Source organism: Plectropomus leopardus, chromosome 2 (genome assembly GCF_008729295.1).
Source record: "Plectropomus leopardus isolate mb chromosome 2, YSFRI_Pleo_2.0, whole genome shotgun sequence".
Taxonomy (NCBI): Eukaryota; Metazoa; Chordata; class Actinopteri; order Perciformes; family Serranidae; genus Plectropomus; species Plectropomus leopardus.
Genome location: NC_056464.1, coordinates 13,972,085 through 13,997,694, shown reverse-complemented (window position 1 = coordinate 13,997,694; position 25,610 = coordinate 13,972,085). Strand labels below are relative to the sequence as shown.

The 25,610-nt window shown below is 41.3% G+C and overlaps 1 protein-coding gene across 1 annotated transcript in view; it reads left to right on the top strand.

Moving 5' to 3' along the window:
* Nucleotides 1-934: 934 nt before the first annotated feature.
* The window catches only part of LOC121954296 (paxillin-like), a 34,680-nt gene continuing 10,004 nt past the window's right edge, over nucleotides 935-25,610 (top strand). Inside the window, 6 exon segments of the mRNA XM_042501690.1 lie at nucleotides 935-1,139; nucleotides 21,495-21,676; nucleotides 21,826-21,908; nucleotides 22,212-22,351; nucleotides 22,697-22,892; nucleotides 23,007-23,154. Of these exon segments, the coding sequence (XP_042357624.1) occupies nucleotides 1,127-1,139; nucleotides 21,495-21,676; nucleotides 21,826-21,908; nucleotides 22,212-22,351; nucleotides 22,697-22,892; nucleotides 23,007-23,154 (762 nt within the window). The 5' untranslated portion in view covers nucleotides 935-1,126.

Genomic DNA, 25,610 nt, shown 5'->3' with positions numbered 1-25,610 from the left:
ATTCTCCTGGAATTCCATTTTCTAATTGTTATGAAGCTAGTTTTGTCACAGACACTGTCGGCTATTGTAGTTATTGAGTCTGCTTTTGCTCTTCAAGACTTGGTGCAAATACTTCAGGTGTGGCCGTGCACAAGCTTTACAGAAAAACCTGTTCTAAATGCATCAGTGCCAAGATTTGATATTTTATCCTATGGGATGGAAGAGTGATCTAGAACGGTTTTCTGTTCTAGTACCGCTGATTAAAATTGGTCACTTTTGAAAATTCTGAAACCTCAGTCAACCTTTTTTTTTCCCATGTCAAACCCAAACTTTATCTTTTGTGACTGTGATTTTATCATAGACACTCAAGGCTTCTTATTCACTGAATGCCATGTTGGAGGGTATTGGTGACCAGAGTTCAACAATACAAGATAAAAAACTTTAAGTGCATTAATTGCATTATGTCAATCTGCAGATTTTCCCATAGGCGACATAGTCTGCCACCAAAATGCCTCCCAGAGGGGAGCGCCAAAATTGCACCTTTTGTTTGGACATTCCTGAAAAAAAATCTAGACTTAAGGTAAAAAATTATGTAAAACTAAAAAAAAGGAAAAAAAGATGATGATGATAATAATAATAATAATAGTAATAATAATTAATTACAATAATAATGGGGGGGGGCATTGCTTTTTTATGTAATTGAACCCATTTTAATCACATTTAGTCAATATTTAATAATATTTCCCTGAGGTAGTTGTGCTGTGTTTCAGCTTCTTCCAGTGTGGACTAATTGCTGGCCTCCCAACACTGTAAGCAACAGCATTAAATCTGTCTGGTGGATGCAGGCCCGTTGTGTGTCGTAGAAGGTCCCTGGCCCCTGTGTGCCGGGGCTGTTGGGCAGGCAGGGGGCTGGATGTGGGCTGTTGGAGACTCCAGGGGGGCAGCAGGATATGTGTGTGTTCGTGAGTGTGTTTGAGGCTCGTCGGGCAGCAGGGGAACTTGAAAACTTCACTGCCTTCAGCGAGGGGAGACCTGTGTGCGGAGAGCCAGCGACTGGGAGCTGAATCTGCTGCTTTCCAGTCCAGCTGTGATCGACAGAGGAGGACCGGTCCGGTTCTCAGCAGCATAGGAACGATTTCCGGCCAACATGGATGATTTAGGTAAGTTCGCTCGCCGTGAAAGCAACATTTACACAGCGCGTGTGTGTGTGCGTGTATTGTTAGCACAAACATAATGCTGGCGTTAGCCTCGTGTTAAACCAGCGGGGTTTTTTTAATGAGGTTTGTGGCCGCGGTTGTGTGTTTGGGTCAGCAGTGTGTGTCCAGGTAGCTGAAGTTATCAGAGCTCAGCGCGAGGTTACATGCTCAGAAAGGCCCCGCGTGCTGACATGAGGAAGCGGTGGTATCATGGCGATAATTAGCTCAATTAACTTGCGTTTTAGCCATTTGTGAAATCAAAAAAACGCGTGTGAGAAGACGTAGTGCTGTGGTCGGTGCGCCGGTAGTGTTTGTGGGAGACTTATTCCTCTCACAGTTCCTCCACATCACTTAACAAAGCGTGTAAGGCTGCTGCACTGTAAGGCTTCTCTAACTTTTTTATGCTCAAAACTAAAAGAAATGTGTAAATTAGACCACAGGTCGTTTGGCATTTGATGAGACACTGACCTACTGAGCCCCTCCTGGTGACTGTCAGCCTTACATAACAGCCTCTACTGCAGGTGGGAAATGGTTTCCAGTCGTTGAGTGGTCTGAATGATCTGTAGCCCATTAAAAAGCCCATTGCAACTATTACCATCTTAATTTCAGCTAATTTCAGCTGACTGTCATATCAATGCTGCGTTATCTCACATACAGAGGCAGATGAATCCAGGAGAGCTGTGCTGTCTTCCTGCCTTTAAAGATGAGCTTAACTCGGTGAATTATGGCACACTTGATGACAGCAGAAAATGTAATGCCTGAAGGCAGGTTGTGGTGACAGGGACGATATGTAGAGCTCAGCACAATGTTCTTGATGCACACAGCATCCTGGCTCACCACATTCCCTATGTGACAGTTTCCTTTGCTATTTTTCCTGTGGTTTAAAATTCTTGATATGTGCCAAACACTGTTCAGGCTCTGTCTTAGCTATGCAGCTATGGGCGGATAAAGAGACAGTGGGGCCCTGGGCACAGACATGTAAAAAGGACCCAGCACCTCTCCTACAAATGAACAAGGTGCACAGACTCTGGGCTGGCTTTGCCTCTTTTTGTTGTTGTTTTGCATGTCTTTGTAGCTGTCAGCATCTTTTTGTGATTTTGTGACTCCTTGTGATAATTTTTTTGCTTTTTTTTTGAATGCGTTTTGTAGTTGTTTTGTATGACTTTGTAGTTGTTTTGTGTATCTTTTGCATTTATGTGTTTGTTTTTGGCTGTTTTGCATCTCTTTGTAGTTGTCAACATCATTTTATGTTTTGGTGTCTCTGCATGACCTTGTAGTCGTTTTGTGTCTCTTCAAAATTGTTTTTTGTGTCAGAGGTCACTCTGTGTCTGTAAGGGGTATATTTTTGTCTTTTTGGTTGTTTCGTTTCATTTTGTAGATTTTTGTGTCTACTTAAAGTTGATTTGTGTCCCTTTGTAATTCTTTTGCATGTATTTTGTAGTTGTTTTGTGTCTCTGTAGTAGTTTTGCATCTCTTTGTAGTAATTTTGTGTCTCTTAGTACTCTGCTACATATCTGTGACATTTTGTGTTCCTTTAAACAATCTTTTTGTCTCTTACAGTTATATTTACGACTATTTTTCGTCATTTTATGTATCTTTCGAGTTGCCTTGTGTTTTTGTGTTGTTCCTTTGCATCTTTTTGTGGTCATTTTGAGTCTCATTTTGCAGGAAAAGGTTTGGCCCCTTAGGCCTGTGCCTCATAGGCCCATTAAGTAATCCATCCATGTTTGAAATGCATGTAGTGGTCACAGTAAGACTGCTGCAAAGCGTGCGTTTCTTTTTATGGTGTAGAATAATTTATATGAGCAAATCTGCAGACCCCCTTCAGTGATGTTAAAGTGAGCGGCCTAATTAAAAACAGAAGGAAACACACTGAAGTAACACAGCTTGCACAGCACTATCAAGATTGGTTGCATTTTGCATTCATTTACAAGCATTGACTGTAACGTTTGTGTTTACAAGGCTTTGAGTTTTACCCTGGCAACTGTAAGGTTAAGTTTAGCAGGACATCCGCGAAATGCATTGGAGTCGGGTTCATTGGATGCTAAAAAAGACACCAGAATGCATTCATAAAGTCAAAGATGATAAATGTCTTGCAAAAGCCGTCCAATTACCACCCGCCGTGACTGCAGGTGGACTCGCTATCGGATAAGAGATGTTGCTTGGTTCTACAGTATGTTAACATATTCCAGGCAGGGCAAGGCTATTTGACCTGAATATAAAAAACAGTTTGAGAGAGCAGTGTCTTCTTAGTCTTCCCTATCATGTTTGCTCCAGAGCAGAACACCTGGAAATATCTGATTTGCACCAAACACCCAACTCTGTGGTTGACATCTTGATGGTGAGGGTGAGACTGTACCAAGAACACTGGTCACTCAATATCCAGTCAATATTTATGGATACCTTCTCAGCTTACGTGGGTGAAGGGCTTCACTTAAAGTAGCTGCTTAAAAAAAGAGCGTTACACAACCCAGAGTAATTATCATGTCACAGGGTTGTAAATTCTGTCATCGTTTTAGCAGAGACCTGTAAAACGGTGGCACACAAACTCAGAGAAATGTGCGCTGCAGATACCCCATGCTCCAATGTTGCACGCTCTGTGCTTGTAGACGGTGTTGAGAGTCGCAGAGGGACATTTTTTTCCTCCTTGTGTTTACGAAAATGGAAAGTGTTGATGTTTTAAAATAGTTTAAATGCAGTCGGGGATCTAAAAAAGTGCCTCCTGAAAATCTGAGGCGAGTCAGTGCGAGGGAGCCGTCCACCTCAGACCCCAGAGAGGACAACGAAACCTACATGTATTTTTAGCAGAGGAGTCCTCAAACGCTGAGCCAGCAGCACCTAGAAATCTTTCACCAACCGGCTCTCTCTTATTCCTTTCCCTCACTTTTGTTGTGCATTTCTAACATCTTACATATTCCCATATTGCAACACCCATGACATGAAAGCAGTGACTCTGACTTGCTTCCTGTGATTGCACATGTGCACACTCTTAATTTGCCTTATCCCCGTGCTTTCCTTAGAGCCAGCTGTGGGAGCAGACTAGCGCTGCTCGCACTAGGCAGGGCGTCAGGGTGGATCAGGCCCACATGCAGGGATTGGGCCACAGCCAAAATTTATCCTCCTTAAACACTGCACTGCCCCGCCCTCTCTCTTCCCACTCCCCACCATTCCTGTGGCGAACCACATAGAAAGCTGCAGGCTGCAATCTATTGACAGTTTAAAGCTGGCTGAGTTTGCAGGAGAGCAGATTAGCCTTTAGGAAGGTTTGGATCAAGGCAGATTGTGATGCTTGATCGCTTGCAATTATCAGGTTTTTAAGTCAAGCCAGTAACGAAAGTTGGAAACTGGATACAAAAGCTCACTTTTATTATGCTGGAAGTGGATTCCTGTAGTATGTGTCTCCTTTTATTCGTGCAATCTTTGCAGTTTCGATGCTGTGGCATGTTTCGAGGCAAACTTTCATTGACCTCGCCTCCTCAGCTATCGGAGCTGCGGAGCGTTGCTCCTTGCTTCGCTGCTCTGGGCCTGCACCAACAAGACATGAATGCCAAATAGCCTCCAAAGTTAACATCCTTTTACTGACACTGATCTGCGTTACCTTTTCTCTATTTCCTTTCTGTCTGCAAATACAGTAACTGCTCTGTTTCCCTCTCAATGATTTGTTTTACTGTCGCTTTGGTGGCACCATTTGAAGTGAAGTGATTCCCCTGAGCCCTGTCAGCACGGCAGCTGCAGCGTTGGAAATGTCACTCACTGAGTGGGTGTGGGCAGAGTAGTTCTTTACTTACTCCAAATGAGATCTGATGTAGCCTAGATACTCAACAGAGTCTAAATTTAGGTTGGTTCATTGTTTACACACCAAAAGGAATGTCAGATAGCTCACGTGTGGACATTTGACATTTCCTCCAGATACTCTTAATTAGACTGTGACACTGATGTCATTTATGCCCGAGTGGTGTTTCTCACTCTGTCAGGGACACGATTTGTATGATAACCTCATATCGCTTCAGCCCACAAGCACTACAGCTTTGTCAGTCAGTGTTTTTCTCAACAAGAGTCAACCACCTTCTTCTTTTGACTTATGACGCTGTGATGAATCCGCTTCTCTGCAGTGCATCCAGTCTAACAATAACTAGAGCTGCAACGATTAGTCAACTGGAAGAAAATTATTTGCCAACTATTTTGATAATCGATTAAATGCCAAAATGTACAACATTTGCTAGTTCCAGCTTCTTATATGTGGAAATGTGCTGCTTTTGCTTTTCATTTATGATACCAAATAAAGAGTCTTTGGGTTTTGGACTATTGGTTGAACACAATTCAAAATTTTTTTTTTTTTTTTTTTTGCTCTGGGAAGTTGTGATGAGCATTTTTCACAATCTTTTGACATTTATAGACTAAATAATCAGTAAATCATGAATTAGTTTAGTTCAGTTTGAAGGAAACTGTATGCAATCAATGAAGTTATTTTACAAAATCACAAATGTATTTCATAGGGCAGGACCAAAATATTTGACTATTCAGGTATTTGTTCGTTGGGTAGGTATTCAGTTTTCAATTTTGGGATTCTGATATTCTTTTTGGGTCTGTTTTTTTAAATAAATCTATAAATCTTATAAATGTAAATCTCAAATCTTACATTTGTTGGCACTAGTATGCTCTTTCTGCTCTTGTGTTTCACAGCGCTTTGTCAGGCATTGTCTCGGATTCAAAGGCCATTATTAATGAGCATTTAAGCAGTTCTGTAATTCACAAAAAGTGCATGGTAGTTCAGCTGAACCCCTTGGGATTGCAAACACCCAGAAAGCACTCCAGACTTCTCGGAAAACGATTTTTATTGACAAATAATACAAAGAGCAATGTAGAATGTAGAATAACAGAAGCCTTAAATGTTAACACTTTAAAGGAAGCCAAAAAAACGTGTTGCAGCACTATCCTAACAGAGATGCTGCATCCCTCTGAGTTATTCAAATTGCTGTTGATTACTGAAGAAGCACTGAGGCACAGAAAGTGGCATTTAGGACAGCCCTAGTATTTTAGGGGAATCAGTTGCAAAGTTGCATATTTGACTTGCAATACTTACCGTGCCAAACAAAAATGAACCAAAAACAATTTCCTCTGATATTTTGGGAAACACCCTTGTTGTCTCGCATGGCAAGAGATAGATGAGTTGACTCAAATGTCTTGAGCAGTTTCCCTCAGAACAAATAAAGGTTTATCTTACCTGATGTCTGTATGTTCAGTATGAAGCTACATCAGCTGCTCGTCTTAGCTGGTTTTGTGTGATGAAACAAACAATTTCTAACATGTTAATCAGTGATCTTTAGAGGTGAGAAATCCAAGGGCGTGGATTTTAAATAGAGCAGAGAATTTACCAGGCAGGGAGGTTTTAACGCAAGACTCTACTGAGTTGCATCATGGGCAGTGGAGGATTTAGCATTTTTAGAGCTTGGTCCATACCGGTGACTTCAAAGTCAGGATATTGCTGCCCCCGCTGCTTCAGCATGTCCCTCAACTGTATGGAAATGTGATACTAAATCACCAGAGTACTCTTTTAAGTAAAGTCAGACTGGACTTGGAAGTTCCCGTTATCTAAAATCCCCCTTCAGCTAACTTCCTCTTCACTTTAGCTCAAAAATCTGGCAGGTTGCTGTTGTAAATTACATCTTCAGTAACCCTCGGCTTAATGCAGCAGAGGGCAAGCCTACACTAGATGGTAAGTCTTGTGTGTGTGGCATATAAATCACACACTGAATCAATGTAGCATCTGAAGGCTCCAGAGAATCCCTTGTATCTCCTCCAGGGTTTGTCCATCTGTTTGACTTTAAAATTAAAACGCCGCAGGGCTTTGAAACATATGGTGTATTCACACAAACACGCACACACAAACGAAACACTCATACAAAAATGCTCCCGATCACAGACTGCTGGTGCGGACAGACAGCTCTGAAGGGGAAGCTGACTAAGCAGCGACAGCTCTACACTCAGCCGACCGTCATGTCATCTCTCATGGGCCCAGTGCACCATAACAACAGCTGGCAGGGTCCGCATCCCAACGGCTACTGTAGGTTTTTTGGAATCAGGGTTTATTTGAAAATAAGCTTTCAAGCCAAATTATATTGAGACTCATAGAGATTCAAGCAAAATCTGGCTGTGGTTAAGATCTGTGTAGTTTTAAATATAGAGCAGCATATCTAACACACAGTCGAGTTACTAGGGCTGCACGACTACGGCAGAAATCAGAATCACAATTATTTTGGTTAGTGTTGAGATCTCCAATATTTGACACAAGCACTCATTGACTCTGGACCCATCGTGCATTTATTGAACTCTTAAAATATGTATTTTTAACAGTAGATTTTTTTTTTTACCTTAAGTATAATTTAACTGAAAAACAAATTTAAAAAATGTAAAAATCGGCCTGATGTGTGGGCGGTTGCATTACAAAGAGTGTCCTTGACTGTTGCTGTTGACTCAACTTTTTAACTGATTTTTTGTTTATTTTTTTGCTCTTGATTGTCTGATCACAGACCACATTTTGTTTGATTGTCATATTGGTCGTATTGGCTGAGTGAGTTTGGGCATTTAGGGAAAGCGCATGGCTGTAAGGGAAAGGGGTGTGTTAGAAACACGTTGGCTTTTCCTCCTTCAGCTTCCTGTCCGTGATAAAAAAGCACAGGAAAGATCATTTAGGTTTTTATTGTTATTATTATTTTACAGCTAACCCCTGTTACTGCACTCAGTATTTGGGAGACAAGATACAGGAATCTTTTTTTGGTGTTGATGAGCTGCAGCATTTATTCTGCACAAACTGCAAACTCCACTGTACATTCACTCGCTTTTTGATAATATACAGCTTAAACGCTCTGGTCTGCTTGCTCACTCGTCTACTTTCACCACATTCACCATCACACTTTCCCTTGTCTCTCCAAGACAAGTCCTAAACTTTGAGTTTCAGGTCCTAAACAAGTCAAGATGTGCTCTTCATGAAACGTAATGCCTTTTTAACAGCAGAGTAATATGTTCCATTTACAAAAAATATGATTGTTTTTTGAAAGAAATATTTCAAGTCAAAAGGCTGACGTCCAAGTTAAGTCATGAGCCCATTGTGTTTAAGTCCAAATCGTGTTGCAGATCTTTGTCAAGTTTGTCAAGTTGGCTACAGTCATCATATTTGTGACTCGAGTCAGACTCAAGTCCAAGTCATGTGACTTGAGTCCACACTTCTAGTCCACACACACACACACACACACACACGCACACACACACACTCACACATTATGTACTGTCTGCTGTCTCCTGATAATTGTTTTATCTCGATTGTCTTGTTTTCGTACTCATTGGAAGCCAAAATTGTAATTGAAAATAAAATTAGATTAATCGCCCAGACCTGTAGTTACTGTATGTGCCCGTCATGTTCCTCTGCCCTGCTTTTTGTCAGCTGAGCTCAATGAGCCCTTTTTATTGGGCAGCTTCTGGTCCAGCTGGACACATGTTTCATGGCAGGAAGTGCCCTTAGTGACCTCTGTTGTAGTAATCAGGATTCTTTGCTGCTCACCAACAGAATAGCCTATTGTAGGTCACAGACATCATGTTAGTCATACTGACTTGTGGACATGCCTCATCCTGTCCTATTTTCAGCGACTTCCTCAATGTGAGCAGAAGAAACCGGTTTGCTTTTGGATTCTTTTAAATCCTGCATTTCTGTCTCGCTGTTTTTCCATTTTGTTTCCAGGCAACCGGAACAGCTCATTAGCGTGATATAGCATGTTGTCAGTGAAGAAACGAAGCAAAATAAGGTGCAGTTTTAACACATTCTCTATCATGTATTAACTATATATGCCTAAAGCGGCCTTCAGCCATCCTGCTGTGCTCTGATGAATCGAGTTCCCTGCTGACTTTGGATTCTCATCCCGCCACTCAGTCTGACAGTGACTGACAGCTCGGTTGATGCGACGCTGTTGATCCTCTGATGCGAGCTGTAACAGGAAAACAGCTGGTTGAACAGTTTTGCATTGCAGATAAAGATGCCACAGTGTTGTACCGAAATTAGAGTGGGACCACATTGTTTCAAAGGGTATCTGCTGTCGAAATTGTGGTCCCTTTTGCTTCAGTTCAATGCCTATTTGTCGCGTGAAATGGAGCTCTTACAGTGTCAGATGGCCTTTCAAATGCACCTGCATGGTTTTTCAGGCTTTCCTCTAATTGGCTTTTAAATGTCATTTTTCTAAGAGGTTGTATGGACAGCGTGGCTGCGGGCTTAGATAACACATCACTCTTTTATTAGGAAATGGGTTTGTGTCTAGCAGGTTTCCTCTGGCCTTGGTGCAGGTTTATATAGTAAATAACACACCGCTGCTACTGCCCTATTTAGGATATAAAGCCACCACAATAAGGGCCTTTGTTGAATTGGGATGTTTGGGGTTGAGGGACAAGTGAGTGTGCACATGTGCAGGGAAAGTGAGCATGATTGTGTGTGTGTGTGTGTGTGTATGTGTGTGTGTGTGTGTGTGTGTGTGTGTGTGTGTGTGTGTGTGTGTGTGTTTCATATTGCTTGTGCTCTTGTGCTTTAGTTGGATTATAATCAGCATCTGGCTTGTTAAAGAGGATCATTCAGGAAGCCCGATCTAGACCCCACTCGAGTTAATGACAGCGTCAGTGATGCTTAGGTCAGGATTACTACTCCGCAGGTTTATAGGGGTGTTGGCTCAACACACACACACACACACACACACACACACACACACACACACACACACACACACACACACACACACACACACACACGCAGGACCTGGCACCCACACCGAGCTGACTGTTTTCCAGTGGAATGATTTGGCCTGCTTTGCAGACCTCACAAACCCTCCTCTCCATCCTCATCCCTCTGTCCTCGTCCTGCCGGAGGGGGACAATGAGCAGCTTGTTTCTGGTGCTGTGACCTACTTCAACCCAGAAAAGACAGAACCAGACAGAACTGATCAGGGAAAGGGGAAAAACTGTCCACATATCCAGTCTTATATTTTCTACCACTTTACAAAGTCTGGGTTATGATCGTATATGACAAAAAAATATTTTTTTCACAAGCTTTCAAACACATCTCATAAACAATTGCTGGAGTATTCTGAGTTACAAGCTCCAGAAAAAGCTAGTTAATCAACTTTAAGATAGGATTTTTTTTTTTGTTAAAGCAAAAATAAATTCTAATACAGGCTATGTTTTCCATGATAACTGACAGCTTGTGGATCATTTTTTGTTCATGCAGTCTCACAAAGGTGAACATAAACCTAGCTTAGTAAGAGCATGCATTTGATGCTTTAATGCATTTTTTTTTCAAAACAACCATGATGGCTGCAGCTGATGTAAAACTTTCTGTTGAAACACTGTTCTCAAATTCTGATGGCAAAAACAGCAATGCTTTGTCAGAAATATTCATCTATTTTTTCGTCTATTTTCATCAGGTCAGGCTAGTGGGATGGAGTCTTTTAAAAACTGTGAAATTGCAAAAATTCCAAAAAGGAACACCCCCTCAATTAGCTCAGTTGTAGAAATGTTAAAAAAGTGGGAATAATATTATATCCTGTAGTGTGCTACAACAGTAGATCAAATTGTCTTTCACTCTCTGAAGGGGCACTTCTGTAAGACAGATGCTGAGGATTTCCCATCTCGACAGTTTTGCTGATAAAGGGGTTTGAATGAATGGTAAAATGTCCTAAATTTTAACAATAGTTCAACAGTTCACGGTTTTACTTCCACTTTCCATTGTAAAACTTGGATGGAACTTCTATGCAGACATCCAGGAAAACTGTGTTTTACTTTTCTTTTCCTTTTGGCTCTGTAGTGTGTGTGGATTTGGTTAAGATGTTATTTTCAGTCAGAATCAAAATACTCAAAACACATACTGTATTGCTTTTGTTTGCAGTTCAACCAAACAAGAGCAATCTCTCATACTATCTTTAATAAATGCACCCTCAGTACAGCTGAAACATCACTTTAACTGCTGTTGCATGTGCACAGATGCTCAAAATAACCACAGGGGCAACGTGTAAACCACAGGAAAGCGTCTGTGCCCACAAACTACCTCTGTGTTCCTTTGTACGTAGTTCTCTGTGGGGAATGAGAGAGGGGAGGTAGGTGGGAAACAGCGAGAGGGAAGTGTGTTTTATCTTTTTACTGGTATTGTTTCAGTTCACTGACACTCACAGCTCACGTTGGTCTCTCAGTTCTCATAGTCGTATCTAGAGGTTGATACATTATTCATGCACTCAAAAATCTTTTAATTAGTTCAATTCATTTACTCAAAAGTAATGATTCATTTCAGTACATATTTATTGTGCCTGTGGGGCATTTGCTTTGCAGCAAGGATTAAACTCATAAACCATAACAGCACAATAAGAGCAACTACAGAAAAGGAATTTAAACAGAAAGAGCATCAGGCAGACAATCAGAAGGGTGTGAGAAACAGGCAGAAGAGGAAGTCAAAAGTGCATGGTGATGATGTTAAATGCAAAATACAAAAAATGTACTCTTTAGAAGTCTCATGGATATTATTTGTAGAATGTTTTGCTATTGAGCCGCGCAAAGTAGAGATTTCAAAGAAATGACAGCATATTGCCATGTATGCCTGACATTATGGGTGTTGCACTCTTGCAGTAAGTCTGGGTGGGGGTAATGAAGACATAAATATGCTATGAAAAAATGATCCAAAATCTCACTTCCAGCTCTAACTGTTACATGCAGTCTGGCTTTAGATCAGTTATGAGGCACGACTACTGAAGAAGATATTTACCCACATGAAGAGATGCTGGATTAAATTTGCAAAATAAGGCGAATGCTAAAAAGAACATTGGCTGGCCTCTAAGATGAAAAGCACTCAGAAATTAGATTATAGTGAGGAGAAACACACATAAATGCTCGATCACGAGTTACATACCTTTACAGAGGAGTGTAGATAAAGGTTAATTAATATAGAGGAGGATTTTGTGGTGACATTAGCATTTTACTCTCTGTTCTACACCATGTAGACAGCAGCTATTTTTATTTTTATTTTTGTACATATTTGTTGTGGTCAAACAGTAATTTCTGAGAAAGCACACTCATCACACAAAGGGGAGGGGTGTTACTTTCAGGGTGGAAGTGATCAGAGGTGAGGTTTCAAGCTTGGGACCATGTCTGCAGTCAACCGTCTCTTGTGTGGGGTGGCTGCACTCTTTTCAGAAGAATTAATGTAATTTAAAGTGTTTGCTGATAATTTCTTTTGAAAAAAAATTGAGTGAATGCAGTTGTTTTTTCCAAGTATGTGAATAGCGAAGTGGTTGTTCTCCAACAACTATTGATGTTATCCTGTAATTTCAATAATAATAATTATACTTAAACTAATAATTTTCTTGCCTAGTGTTAGATGATAAGATCAATCAGGGAGTAGTTTTGGGCAGAGTAGGGGCAGTTTTCTGGTGTTTGAGTCACGGGGTAGTTAATTGATCTGTCAATCCCTTCAGAGCTGAGCTGATCAGATTACTGATAAAGAGGAGCAGCTGCTGCAGAGGGAGCAGAAGCAGAATTTTGGACCTAGTGCAATAAAGAGTTAACTTTCACTGTGCCTGGTGTTCTATACCTAGAGTGCACTCCGAAAGGGTGTGATGACCAAACACTTCAGTGGTGTACCTTGTGAACGGTTCAGCTCTAAAATGCATGGTCAATGAGTGGTAGCAGATTTTTTAATCGTGGCGGGCTGCCACAGATTAACGAATGTGTGGGAAACCTGCAGTAAGAACACAATTGAGTACATATTCCTGAAAACTACTTTTTCTCGGCCACTTGGATAAAGCTGTCGACACAACACTGACCTCATCAGCTTTTTATTTAGTGTGTAAAACTTACAGTGGCCTATTTACACATTCAGCAGATGTGCGTAGCATCATTAACATTCATTTAGACTGCGAATGTAAGTCCAATAGGCTATTCACTCTCCTTTAGCTTTGTGTTTGGGGTCTACCTCTCTGGTGGGAAATAATCAGCTCTTAAGCTGCTAAATGCTCCACTGTCTTCACCATCTATTTCGCTTACTTTGTCTGTATGCTTTTTGATGCTGGGCAAGTAGTGTAATTGTGATTTATCACAGTTTTTCTTTATTTTTTTCCTACAACAAGCTGCCTGCCTTCATTTTGCCTTGTTCGCAATCTAGTCTGTGTAGATACCAGGATTATTATTTTTCTAAATTTGGAAATTGTGCTGCTTAGGCAGCCTGAGGTCACACTGCATTAAAGGTCAAGTGTGTAGGAGTTAGTGGCATTCAGCAGTAAGGTTACAGAAGTGAAACTTCTCCTATGTGCCAAGTGCGTAGGAGAACTACAGTGGCCAACGCAAAAACGTGAATGGCACAATCTAGAGTCAGTGTATGATTTGTCCAGTCTGCTACTGCTGCTGTAGAACAACATTGGCAGACTCTGTGGCAAAGGACCTGCTATGTTTGTGAGATATGACTCTTTCTAAGGTAACAGGAAACCCAGTTGTTCTTATTTTCAGGTGACTCTAAACTAATGAAAACATTGGTATGAGACGCCCTTAAATCCTACACACTGCACCTTTAAGTCAGCAAATAAGTCAGCAAATTCTCCTTAAAATTAAATAAAAAAACAAACACATTAAAGCCATGAAACTACTGAGAAACTACCGAAGATCACCTTTTTATTACAACATATAAGCAGTCCAGTTTGCGTCTTGCTTAATACCCTTTAGTAAATGTAGCCTATGTATTTTTCATGGTTTACTTCATCTAAAAAGTCCTGCCATTTTTAAAAAAAAATTACATAGTTTACTAACCTTGAAGGTTTTCTTTTAGATATGTTCATTATGATGGCTACAATATCAGCTGTGTTATTGTCCCGCTCCTGATCTGTAGTATTAAAAAAAGAGGAATCTACCTCTCTGTTTAACGGGGAATTCCTTCAGGTTGTATTATCCAGGTTTCTTCATTAGTAAACTTTTTCTGAGCCTCAGTCTGGTATTTAAGTGTTGGATTGCATGTGCAGGAACAGACTTTGCTGTAATTGTATTGAACAGTTCAGAGTGGACTACAAGTTGCTGTGTAAGCAGTCGTATTCTATGACTTGATTGCAAGTACGGGCCGTGGTGCCATTTCCATTTAAAAGCATTTGTAGCATTTCATTGATCTGGACATGAGAAAACTCCACCCAGGCTCTTCTTTATACTGTGTAGGAGTGTATGAGACAGTAAAGCAAATGTAATGTAACACATAGCATAAGCTGGTTGGGTGGTCTGAAGTGTCCTACTGTTGCTTTGACCAGCTCGGCCATCCATCATCTACTGTATGTCTCAGCTCCCACAGGTCAGGGTCGGGCTGGTATTTATAGTGGGCCTGGATGCCTCAGTCTGTCTCTGGTATGTGTGGACAGCCTAACTGAGAGGCACCTGTGTGCACTGTTGTCCTCTTGCACCTGCGTGTGTGTGTTTCTAGTGTGATTTAATTTTGCGCGTGTGTGGCCGCTGAAGCGCTCCAAATGAACACAGGCACGGGCCGTCTGCTGTCTAGCACGAGCCCAGAGGGGAGTAAAGTGTAAGTGCACACATCTTGTCCTTCTGCCTGTCTTTTTTCCCCCTTCTGGTGGAAGCAAAGAGAGGGATTCATCATCTCTGCGATGGTCTGTCAGCTTGTGTCACATTGAAAGGCCATCTCTTGCACTATAGAACATGAAAGGCTGTCACTTCATGTCGACGCACACAGAACTGAAGGTCGTCTCTTACAATCAAGGTTTGGGTTTTTTTTTTTTTTTTACATACTCGTTTTAAAAATATTACATTTAGATGCCAAACAGATTATTTTACAAAATTTGTCTAACAGCTGACATTTTGTTTTCTCTCATCTGTCTCATTATCTCACTGTCTTGTTGAGCTGGTATGCATCTCGTATTTATCTCCACCTCTTGCTCTTTCTCTCATATTTGGAAGACGCGCTGTGGCATGTCAGGAATTCATATCAGGCGGCATGCACCTTGCAACACATCAGATACAGAGGGAAGAAATTAAAGGAATGAGGGTAGGGAGATGAGGAAAGGAGGTCAAGGAACACAGGTAAACTTGCTGCACAGACAGAATCTCGCGGCTGATATTCATCCTGTTAGTTTCACTTTGGTGTCAGCGCATATCTCAGGAAATGCCTTGGCATTTATGAACCTCTCAGATAAAGCCTGCTCTGTATACCAGCCCTTAGAATAAAAAAAGGAGTGTGCTGGGCTCTCACTCACGACTCAACATCACCCCCTGCAGGTTGTAAAAGGCTGTGTTTTGTTGCATTTGATAGGACATGTTCCCTAAAATGAACCAGCTAAATAAACAAGAGATGTGTTGAGAGGTAGACAGTATTGATTCACTCTTGTGCAGTGGTCAGCTCTCATAGAGCCTCAAGCAGTGTGTGCTGTGTCAAGTAGGCAGGATGTCCTGTCAGGGATAATGTAGGCTTGCTTCTGTTGACGTCCAGGACTTGTATTGATTAAACCTCAGAGTAAAAGTAGTGCTCCAGGATTGCTTTGCTCAGTTATATCTAAATTCTGTGTTGATTTTGACAATGAAAAGTTGCACTTTGAAGGGATAGTTCAGATATTTTCAAGTGGGGTTGTATGAGGTACTTATCCACAGTCAGTGTATCAACTACAGTAGGAGTTGGTCAGCATGGCCCCTGTTTGGAGAAGCAGGCTAGACTCCAGCAGAGCAGTGTACTGCTGTGGATGCAGGAAACAACAAAAGGCATTGGAGCCACCTAAAAAAAATACCCCAGCAATTTCCAATAGAAAAATGAAGCCGTTTTAGCGCTCCCTTCAAAGCCAGATTAAGAAAACCAGTGATTTACTATTGCTGAAGACACGAGCTGCTGATTCACAGCTGGTTCAATCCAGAACCCAAGAACCCTTTTAAATGCCAAAGTCACACAGTAACACAAGAAAACTAACTGACAGAGGCAGCAGCAGACCAGCAGCTGCCAAAAAAAAATCGGATATTGATATCAGTATGAGTTATTGGCCAAATGAGTTGTTATATATTGGCAAATTGTGTAGTAGATTTTGTAGCTTCCATGTCGGACTCCAGCCTGATTCTCCAAAGTGGGGGTGTTCGACTGACATCTATTGTATGTAATATACTGTCAATGGAAAAGTACCCCATACAACCAAACTTGAAAAAATCTGAACAATCCCTTTAAAGTGCTGATCCAACATCTGCCCTTCCTTTAGCTGCTCACATACTTGACTCTTCAAATGTTTTCCTCTCCATACCCTCATTTTCCTGCATCCCCCCTCCCTTCATTTATAATTTTCCTGTCTTTTTCATCCCCTCTTCTGCCCACTCCAATCTTACTGGTCCCCTTTTTTATCTCTCCCTCTCTCTTTCCTGTAATGAGCCCCATGCGGAGCAGCGTTCGTGTAATTAAAATGCACACCATTCATCTGGGAGGAAGGGAGTCTCCTTAATCTGCGTCAACCCACATTTTAGCCTCTGAGGATTTGCCTGCTGCACTCCACACATACACACACACACACACACACACACACTCACTCTTCCCAGTTTCACTCACTATCTCTCATGACACTCCCAGTGCCATTCCTCACTGTTTGAGCCCAGCTGTGCCCTGCCATGTCACATTTAGTGTTGTTGACATGGAAGCCAACAGATTGCTGGTGTATTTCGTTGTTCAAAGAAAGGGGACTGTGGTGAATTGATGTTAGATATCTCTGCTTCTCAGGAACGTTGGCTTTGTTCTTATAAAACATCAGCATCTCATATGCAAGTCCCATCTTACATGCATACGCACTAAAATATGCTCAAATAAAGTTATCTCCAAAAGTTCTTGCCTCTCGTTACAAAGAATGATTCAGGAGGCTCATATTTAAGATTGAGCGCTTGGGTGTCTCTTGTGAGTTTCTCATTTTACTGTAGTACCATTTTTGGTCACTGGGGATCTCGTCTGTGCTTTGCGCCAGAGCCTGTGTGTCGCGGTATGTTCCCTTGGCAGGGGAGGCCGACACACCTCTGTGTGTTTGTGTAGTTTGTGGATGGGTCGGAGCATGCCGAGCAGCACGCTGTGTTCAGAACAAAGGCAATGCTTAGGCTGCTAGTTTTATATTTTATACTCAGCATATATACTTGAAATTAAAGGAGTGTAATACAACCACTTTAATGAGGGAAATTAGCTGCTGATTTCAATTAAATCCCGTCATGTTGATCAATATCTCAGATATTAAAGTTAGTAAGCAGAGCTCTCAACAGAACATGTATTTCATGTAGCCTGGGGGTTTGTGTTTTAGTGTAACTCTATTTCGGAGCAGCAGACTCTTTATCAACAGGGTTAAAGCCAGTTCAGCTCGAGAGCTAAGTTGATTAACATCTCTTGTGTAAACCATCTGGACCAACATCTGTTGACTGAGGTCTCCACCGGATGCAGTGAAACTTTGCTCTGGCATCAGCAGCAGATACATGCTCTGACTGCCGAGGTCTTCAGATATGACTGCTGTTTAGTTATGCAGTATTTCTCAGAAGTGATGAAATCAAAGTTATGTTTAAACCTGTCTTGACTTCATCCTAGATGAATGTTTGAACTTGTCTGATCAAGTATTTTTTTCTTAATGTGTAATTTTACAATCAGTAATGGAGATTGGAGAGATGGACTGTGTTGGCTGTTGATTAAAAAAATACGTCCAAATCAGCCTTTCTCGCTGTGTTTTTGGTGATGTTGTTGTAATTAGAATCAGCTGCATCATGGGAGAAAAAGTCGTTTTTAACCTGGAGCAACATCACTTTCTTTTTGCTACTTTTAAAAGCCTTTAAAACCTTTGAACCCTGAGCAAATTGGTGTGATTTCTTTCAAAAACATGGGGGAAAATACTTAGTCAGTTTGGTTAGAAATGTTCAACAAATTGCAAGAAAATAGATTTAGAAAATGATCTTTAAAGAATAGGTAAAATGTCTGGGGAAAAAATAAAAAATGCTAGGGGAAAGTACACACACACACACACACACACACACACACACACACACACACACACACACACACACATATATTTTAAATTTAACTTTTTTTGGTTGTTTTTTGTAATTATTTGCTTGTACTACTTTTCAGGTAAATTTTTAGGGTTTTTTTACTAATTTTTGAGTAAGTTCTTCTTCATTGCTCATTGCCTTCTTTCCATGTTTTAAACCCGTGAGTTAAACACAGGAAAACCTGTTTGAATAAGTTCACAATCTCGCTGACTTCCTCTTCTACTGGACCAGAAGTCTAGCGACTGCGACAGTTGTGTTGCTTCTTTATGGTTGTGTTTCTGCTACTACCAAGTAAGAGATGAAGGCAGACACACACACACACACACACACACACACACACACACACACAGACACACACACACACACACACACACACACACACAGAGCTGGCTGCAGGAGTGTAAACAGTGGGCTGTGCTGTGTCCATAATGAAGCTCTGAGGTATGTGCTCGGGCTCTTGAACGGAGTCTCTGCTGTGAAACCTAGTCAGCTGGCATGTTAGCCATGCTAATGCTAAGTCGGGCCAAGTGGATCTGGCATTGATCTGGTACTGCTGATGCTGTGTCTCCTCTCAGTCTGGGAAACATTGCAGTCCCAAGTTACGTATGTAGTGATGATACTCTGCTAGCATTTGTTTGCCATAAAAAATGTACAAATGCAGTCGGTCTCCTGACAAAATCTTGTTCTGTTTGTCAATAAAGGTCATATTATAAGGTGAGACACTGCACTGCAGATGTGCATGCTTAAATTGCATATTTTGTCAGATAATACCTCATTTGCAAATTGAAATATAATGTTGAAAAAACTTGAAATACAAAAAACAACTCTGGGGGGGTGTTATATTAGTTGCATTAGTCAAACTTTTTATCCTAGTGTCTTATTTTTTTCCTAAAAATGTATGGAATTTTATAAAACATCTTTACAGGCCAATTTCTCAAAGTGAGTTTTTACTCAGAGAGCAAAAAATGTCCACTTCAGTAGCACTTGCATACATTCCCACAGATATTCTGACAGTTTTTGAACCAATGTTGAGAGTTTTGTTCTGGAAATGTTTGCAAATCACTGCATCATTGATCAGATAATTGATCATTTGTATATTTAAACTTAATTTTTCAGAAAACTTGTAATGAAAAAGAGGTTTGCATTAACCCTTTAACACCTGGATCGACAACAGTTTTCTTGCATCTAATTTAGATACCTTTTATGGCATTTAAACCTCTGAAACATGGGAAAATGTGTTTGATTTCTTTCAAAATCATGGGACAACAATGAGCAACTAGGCAAGAAATGTCCTTACCCTTGTGTCTGCCCTCACCCTTATTGTACTGAAAGACTAAATTTAATGTAACACTGAATCATTGTAAAAGTGTGAGTCATGAGTAACCTAAGCAGAGTGTGTGCTGACACTGTGAAGGAGGGGCTAATTGCACCTTTATATACCTTTGTGATACCACTCCCTTAGTTGGGCAGGCCTCTGTTGATAAGAGCTCAGTTTGCCTTTAACTTTCCACACAACGTACTTCACCTTCACCTGCTGTGACGTGCTCGGCCTGCCGCAGTCAGACACTGTTTTCAGTGCGTGAGTAGTATCGCTTACTTGAGTTTTCAGGCAGCTAGGGTTGGATCTGGCATAGCACTGTGTATATGTGTGTATATGTGTGTGTGTGTGTGTGTGTTGGAGGGGGTGTAACCCTCTGCTGTTAATTTTAACCCCTCCTTCTTCTCTCTACCCTGACCCTCTCCTCTGCTGTCAGTTGCACCCCACTCTTCCCCCTCCTCCTGCTCTTGCCCTCTTATGCTGATGGTAGAGTTAAGAAAGGCAGTTCCTGCCTGGCAGACTGTCTGTTTGGGTTGCCCTCCTCCTCCTGCACTTCTTCTTTCTCTGTGTTATCTCCTCTTCATTTCCCTCGGCGCAATGAGTTGTCTTTTTCTAAGGTATGTCTCATCGCCATGTTACTTTAGCTTTGGTTTTTGTCTTACTTGCCCCGCCGCTTTATTTTAGGATGGAACTTTGAAATCGTTGTAGTAGGTAGTATAGTAGGTGTTTGAAACATCTTAACAATACTGGCAATATTGCAGTATAATGTATAGAATATTAAAAACCTAATATAGGAGTGGACAATATAAAGGAAATATTTATTTTATGGAAAGATGACTTTTTCTCTTTGCCTTCAGAAAAGTTTGTTGGCTAAACTCTCTCCAAGTGGGTGAAATACGTAAGGCATTTACGGCCAGATTTTTATTCTGACTGCTATGCTATTCCTTTTCTCAACTCTCATCCTGACTTATTTTACATGGCTTTTATGTGTATACTCCATCACTCCAGAACTGTACAAAGTTTTTACATTTTGGAAAATCTGAGCAGCAGGGTAAATTAAACTGTGTCTGTCTTGTCCAAAAAAAAAAGAAAAAAAAGAAAGGATTTTAACAACCTCTCACTGAAGTATAATTTAAATAATTTTCGTAAGCTTCTTTGAGATTAGGAAACTTGATTGTACTTATGCTGTACAATTGCTGTTTCATATTGTGTTTTATTTGGTTTCGCGTGAATTTTACATTAGTTTATGCACTACATTTGAGAACACCATTGCGCTTAAAGAGGCTCATTGGCACAATGGGAAATATGTAGTTGTGCCAACACTAATTTTGTACTAATTCTCTCTGAATAAGATTGTTAAATTTAGGGTTTTATTTTTTATTTAGGACTTGTGAAATTCTGAAAGAGAAACTAAATCCTGCTGTGGTGAGTGAGCAAGCTAAAATAAGCCTAAGTATTCAGTAATACAGTCTGCGCTCTTCATTAAATCCCCTATAATGTTATGTGTCCTTCTACCTGCTGGTTAGGACCGCTTAATGAGTAGTTGTTTTCTTGGCCCGTGTTCCTCTCTAAATATCAAATAACCTCTTCATGCAGTGATGGTAGCTGTTGGTGTGTAGATGGTAAATATGAGTACCTGGTTGCAGACTTGACAGCGGCTCTTGGATTTAAGACATGTCAAGACTCCAGGCAGACCAGGGTCAATGAGTAACCAAAGGAGTGGCTATGGCCGTCTGCATGATTCAACTTTTACAACTCCACTCCCCCTGATGTCAGTGCACATGAGGGATTTGACAGATTGCGAAACATGCTGGGATTTTTTGTTCCTCTGTGTATGCGAACATAACTGGTGATGAGTTTTGCAGAGCCTTATTCTCCTTTCACCCAAATCTGCCTGAAAATATAATCAGCTTCAGATCTGTGAAGATCAAATCTTTTGTTTTGTATTTCCGCAGATGCTTTGTTGGCGGACCTTGAGTCCACAACATCCCACATTTCCAAGCGTCCGCTCTTCCTGTCTGACGAGACTGCCTACTCCTTCCCTGTTGGGGGTCAGACCCAGCAAGACCTCTGCTCTCCACCTCAAGTCCCACCCACTCCCTCTGAGCAAACCCTAAACGGAATTGATGAAACAGAGGTAGATGCTCACATGCACGTTATTGTTTGTGCCTCGTAATTATTCAATTAAAGCAGTTTACTCATAAATAAAAGTAGAAAGTAGTTGCTTAATTTCCTCTATTTTTGATCTTCTGAATACTCTATAATGAGTTATCTTACTCTCCTCAGTCCTCCTCAGCTCAGAGGAGTCCATGGTCCAGAGAGAGCAGCAGTCCAACCCAACCCATTGGTGAAGAGGACCACGTATACAGGTAGGACACTGAATTACATTAGTTGGATCAACGGTTTCTAAACTGTTCCACATTAACTTGTACCCCCCAAAAGTGAGGGAGATTTTAAGGGATATATACACATTTACTTAGCAGCATTTTGTGGAAAGAAAACATATATATTAACAAGAAAAAAATAATGTTTCTAGTGAATCTGGTAATCTTCATTTAGATTTTGACTCATCCAGACATTCCCCAAATGATGCCGGTGTCAAAACATAGCAACACTCTCAGTCTGTATCTCTGTTGATTATACATATTGCGTCTTCTCTCAACCCTGCACAGTTTTCCTAATAAGCAGAAGAGTAGTGAGTCATCAGCTGTTGCTATGAACTCATCGTTGGGCAGCAACCTGTCTGAGCTGGACCGCCTGCTGTTGGAACTCAATGCTGTCCAGCAAAGCACCCCTGCCTTCCCTACAGAAGGTATACAAAGAGATTTTTTTACAAATTATAAAATACTCTCTTAGGTTTCTCAGATGTCAGTATCTTTTTTTTTTTTTTTTTTGTGGTAGTATACAGAGTGTCCCTTCTCTCCTGCTGGATAGATGATATCTAAAATCACACACCAGGGCGGCACTGTGCTGTCTGTGGTTTGGTCCTGTGTAAAAAGCAAAGCTGCTGTAATGAAGGGTCATTATTGCAGCAGTATTGAAGGATCTCTGTATAAAAAAAAAAAAAAAGGCTTCAGTTTTTGGTGGTTTACAATATGATTAACCATGCATTGCTGATCCTTAAAGGAAATTGATTTAGCATTTTTTTCTGTTAAAGAAGAAACAGCTCCTCCGCTGCCCGCCAGCAGCGTCATCCACAGTGTCCAGGAGAACGGAGTCTCCTCTGCAGGCAAGGTTGCTCCACCTGTATCAGAAAAGCCTAAACGCAGTGCAGCAACTCGGGGAATAGAGGATGTACGACCAAGTGTAGAGAGCCTTCTGGATGAGCTGGAAAGTTCTGTGCCCTCACCCATGTAAGCGACAAATTATTAAAGCAATTTTGAAATTCATGCTCAAGACTGTTATATTAACAGTCAACATGGATAGCCCACAATAAGTATAGTTGATTTTGTTTGTTTCTTCTTTAGTCCCACACCATTGGCTGTGTCAGATGAACAAACAGATGGACAGGAGGAAACACCAGCACAGCAGCAAGCCAGAATGTCTGCCTCCTCTGCCACACGAGAGCTGGATGAGCTAATGGCCTCCCTGTCTGACTTCAAAGTCCAAAGCAATGTGAGTATGGCAGTGGGTACATTTTGGGTCATGGGAGTTTGCATACTGGATGGAGGATGTCTATTTTTGGCATCATTCAACTGTTCAAGACTGAGCTGCAGAGTTTTAAGGGTTTACACGACTGCTAATTGTTAAAAGTAGGGTCTAGGATCAGGCTAATTTTAATGAGTGTCATTTCCATATTTGTGGCCTTGAAATTTCACATGGATTGCTGCTGCAGGCAATGTTTCACAATAAAATTGTTTAGTTTTCCTAAAACCGATGTTCTACTGTTACATTGTTGCAATGGCATGAATGTAGAGGCATAAATGCACTTCATTTACCTCAAGGGATAATATAAATGTTTCTTATTAACCCACCCTTTGTTTTGGACTAGAATGTTTTAGAACTGACCAGTAATTGACAAGTAGCTTTTAATTTCAAGTGTACTTGTAAGTTGTTTGTCAGGCTTGACCAAAAAAATCACATAGATTAGACTAGACTAGATTTATGTTTGTTGCGCTATATCTTTGTGACTGTGCAACTTTATCGCAAGCTTGCATTCATAGAGGAAGTTGTAGGGTTAACACAGGAAGTCATCATATGTTGACAATATACATAATGCAATCCAGAGGACTACAGAGGGATAAATGCTATCTCTGTGAAGATTACAATGTGACATTTTTGTTGAGACTTAAAAAAGTGATTATGTCGCCCCCTGCGTGTCTGAGGGCAACAATCACGTTCTTCATATTCAACACCCAGACCCAGACTGAGTACACCTGACCCCACAGTTCAGTTTGTTTTATTGGAGTTAACACAGTTTACCGTACTCGAGCAAGGATCAGTGTACCATGCTTGAGTCCACTTGAAATGGTAGTACTGAGTACGGTTCATGTGAACACGGACGTGGACTGCTATTTATCAACTACAAGGAGTTTTCAATCGGTTATTAAACAGTCTCTATTTAATACAATGCCTCTATATCAGACGACAGCGCAACTTGGACAGACCCAGATCAGGCCTTGCTGCCACCTTTGCTCTGCAGTTGGAGCTCCGGCAGGACGTGGAAAGCTCTGTGCTTGACAGCAGCTGGTCCTCCTCTGTCCAGGAGCAGAGCTACGCCTTGCTGCTTGCTTATTTCCAGTTCATTTTGTAGTAAACCAAGAACAATTACTGTGAATGAACCCTGCACCTGCTTGGCTTTGTGTGAGAGACAATTTTTCTGTTAATTCCTTTCATTCTCAATGTGTTTTCCCTGTTCTCTCTTTCTTTTCTCTTCCACTGTTTATGTCTTGTCTTTGTTTGTATTTTGCAATTCCTTATCATTACGCCCCATTCAGTCTGGCTCTCAGTTGTCTGTGAATCAGGAGGCTGTAGACCCTTTATTGGAAGCTGGTTCCCCAGGAGCCACCCCATCTATAAATCCTAATATTGGTTCAGTGGATACTCTCCTAACCTCTAGTTTCACTACTCCCTCCTGTACCCCTCTTCCACTTGAACTCCATATAGATGAAGATGGTTGTTCAGCTCCTTCATCTTCAGCTGGTCCCACAGTAGTCATTGCATCATCCAAGAGTCTTCAGTTCACCCAGATACAACAGATAGATGATGGTGGAAGTGTCACCTCTGAGATCTCACATGTGGAGAGCCTCAGTATCTCTAGTACCACAAAGCCTCTTAGTCAAACTGAAGGCAACAGCCCTACACAAATGTCAGTCACCAAAGTCTCTTCTAGTAAAGTCCCAAGTCCACTTGAAAAAAGCCCAGTTACTGTCAGCAACATTTCTAGTCATGTTCCCACTGCCAGGGGCCCCAGTCCAGTAGTTGTTTCCAAGAGCCCTAGTCCTGTTACTGTGTCTGTAAACCCCAGTCCCATTCCTAAAGCCAAGAGTCCTAGTCCAACTGATCTTAAATGCTCCAATCTAAAGTCTGACAAGAACCCAAGCCCTGTCCCTAAAAGTCCAGTTCCTATAAGCCATAGTCCAAAAGCAGCACCAAAGACTGCAAGTCCAGTCACAGTTCCGAGGCTTTCAAGTCCAGTTCCAAAAAGTTCGAGTCCAGTGACACTCCCTGATATCTATAGTCCAGTAACCGCCCCAAAGAGTGCTAGTCCAGAAACAGTTCCCAAGTGTGCTAGTCCAGTGTCAGTTCCAAGACTTTCAAGTCCAGCTCCAAAGATTGCAAATCCCGTGACAGTCCCTAATATCTCTAGTTCAGCAAGCATACCCAAGAACTCTAGTCCTGAAACACTGCCAAAGGGGGCTGCTAGCCCAGTAGTACTCCCAAGACTTTCAAGTCCAGTGACAGTTCCCAAAAGTCCTACTCCAGTCATTAGAAAAAGTTACACAGTTACAGGCACCAGCAGTCCCAGAGCTTCACCAGTTCCACTTGTAGCCACACCATTGAGCAGCCTCTCTTCCCCTCCACCAGACAAGCATGGAGGCGAAATGCTGGATTTAACATGGCCATGTCGG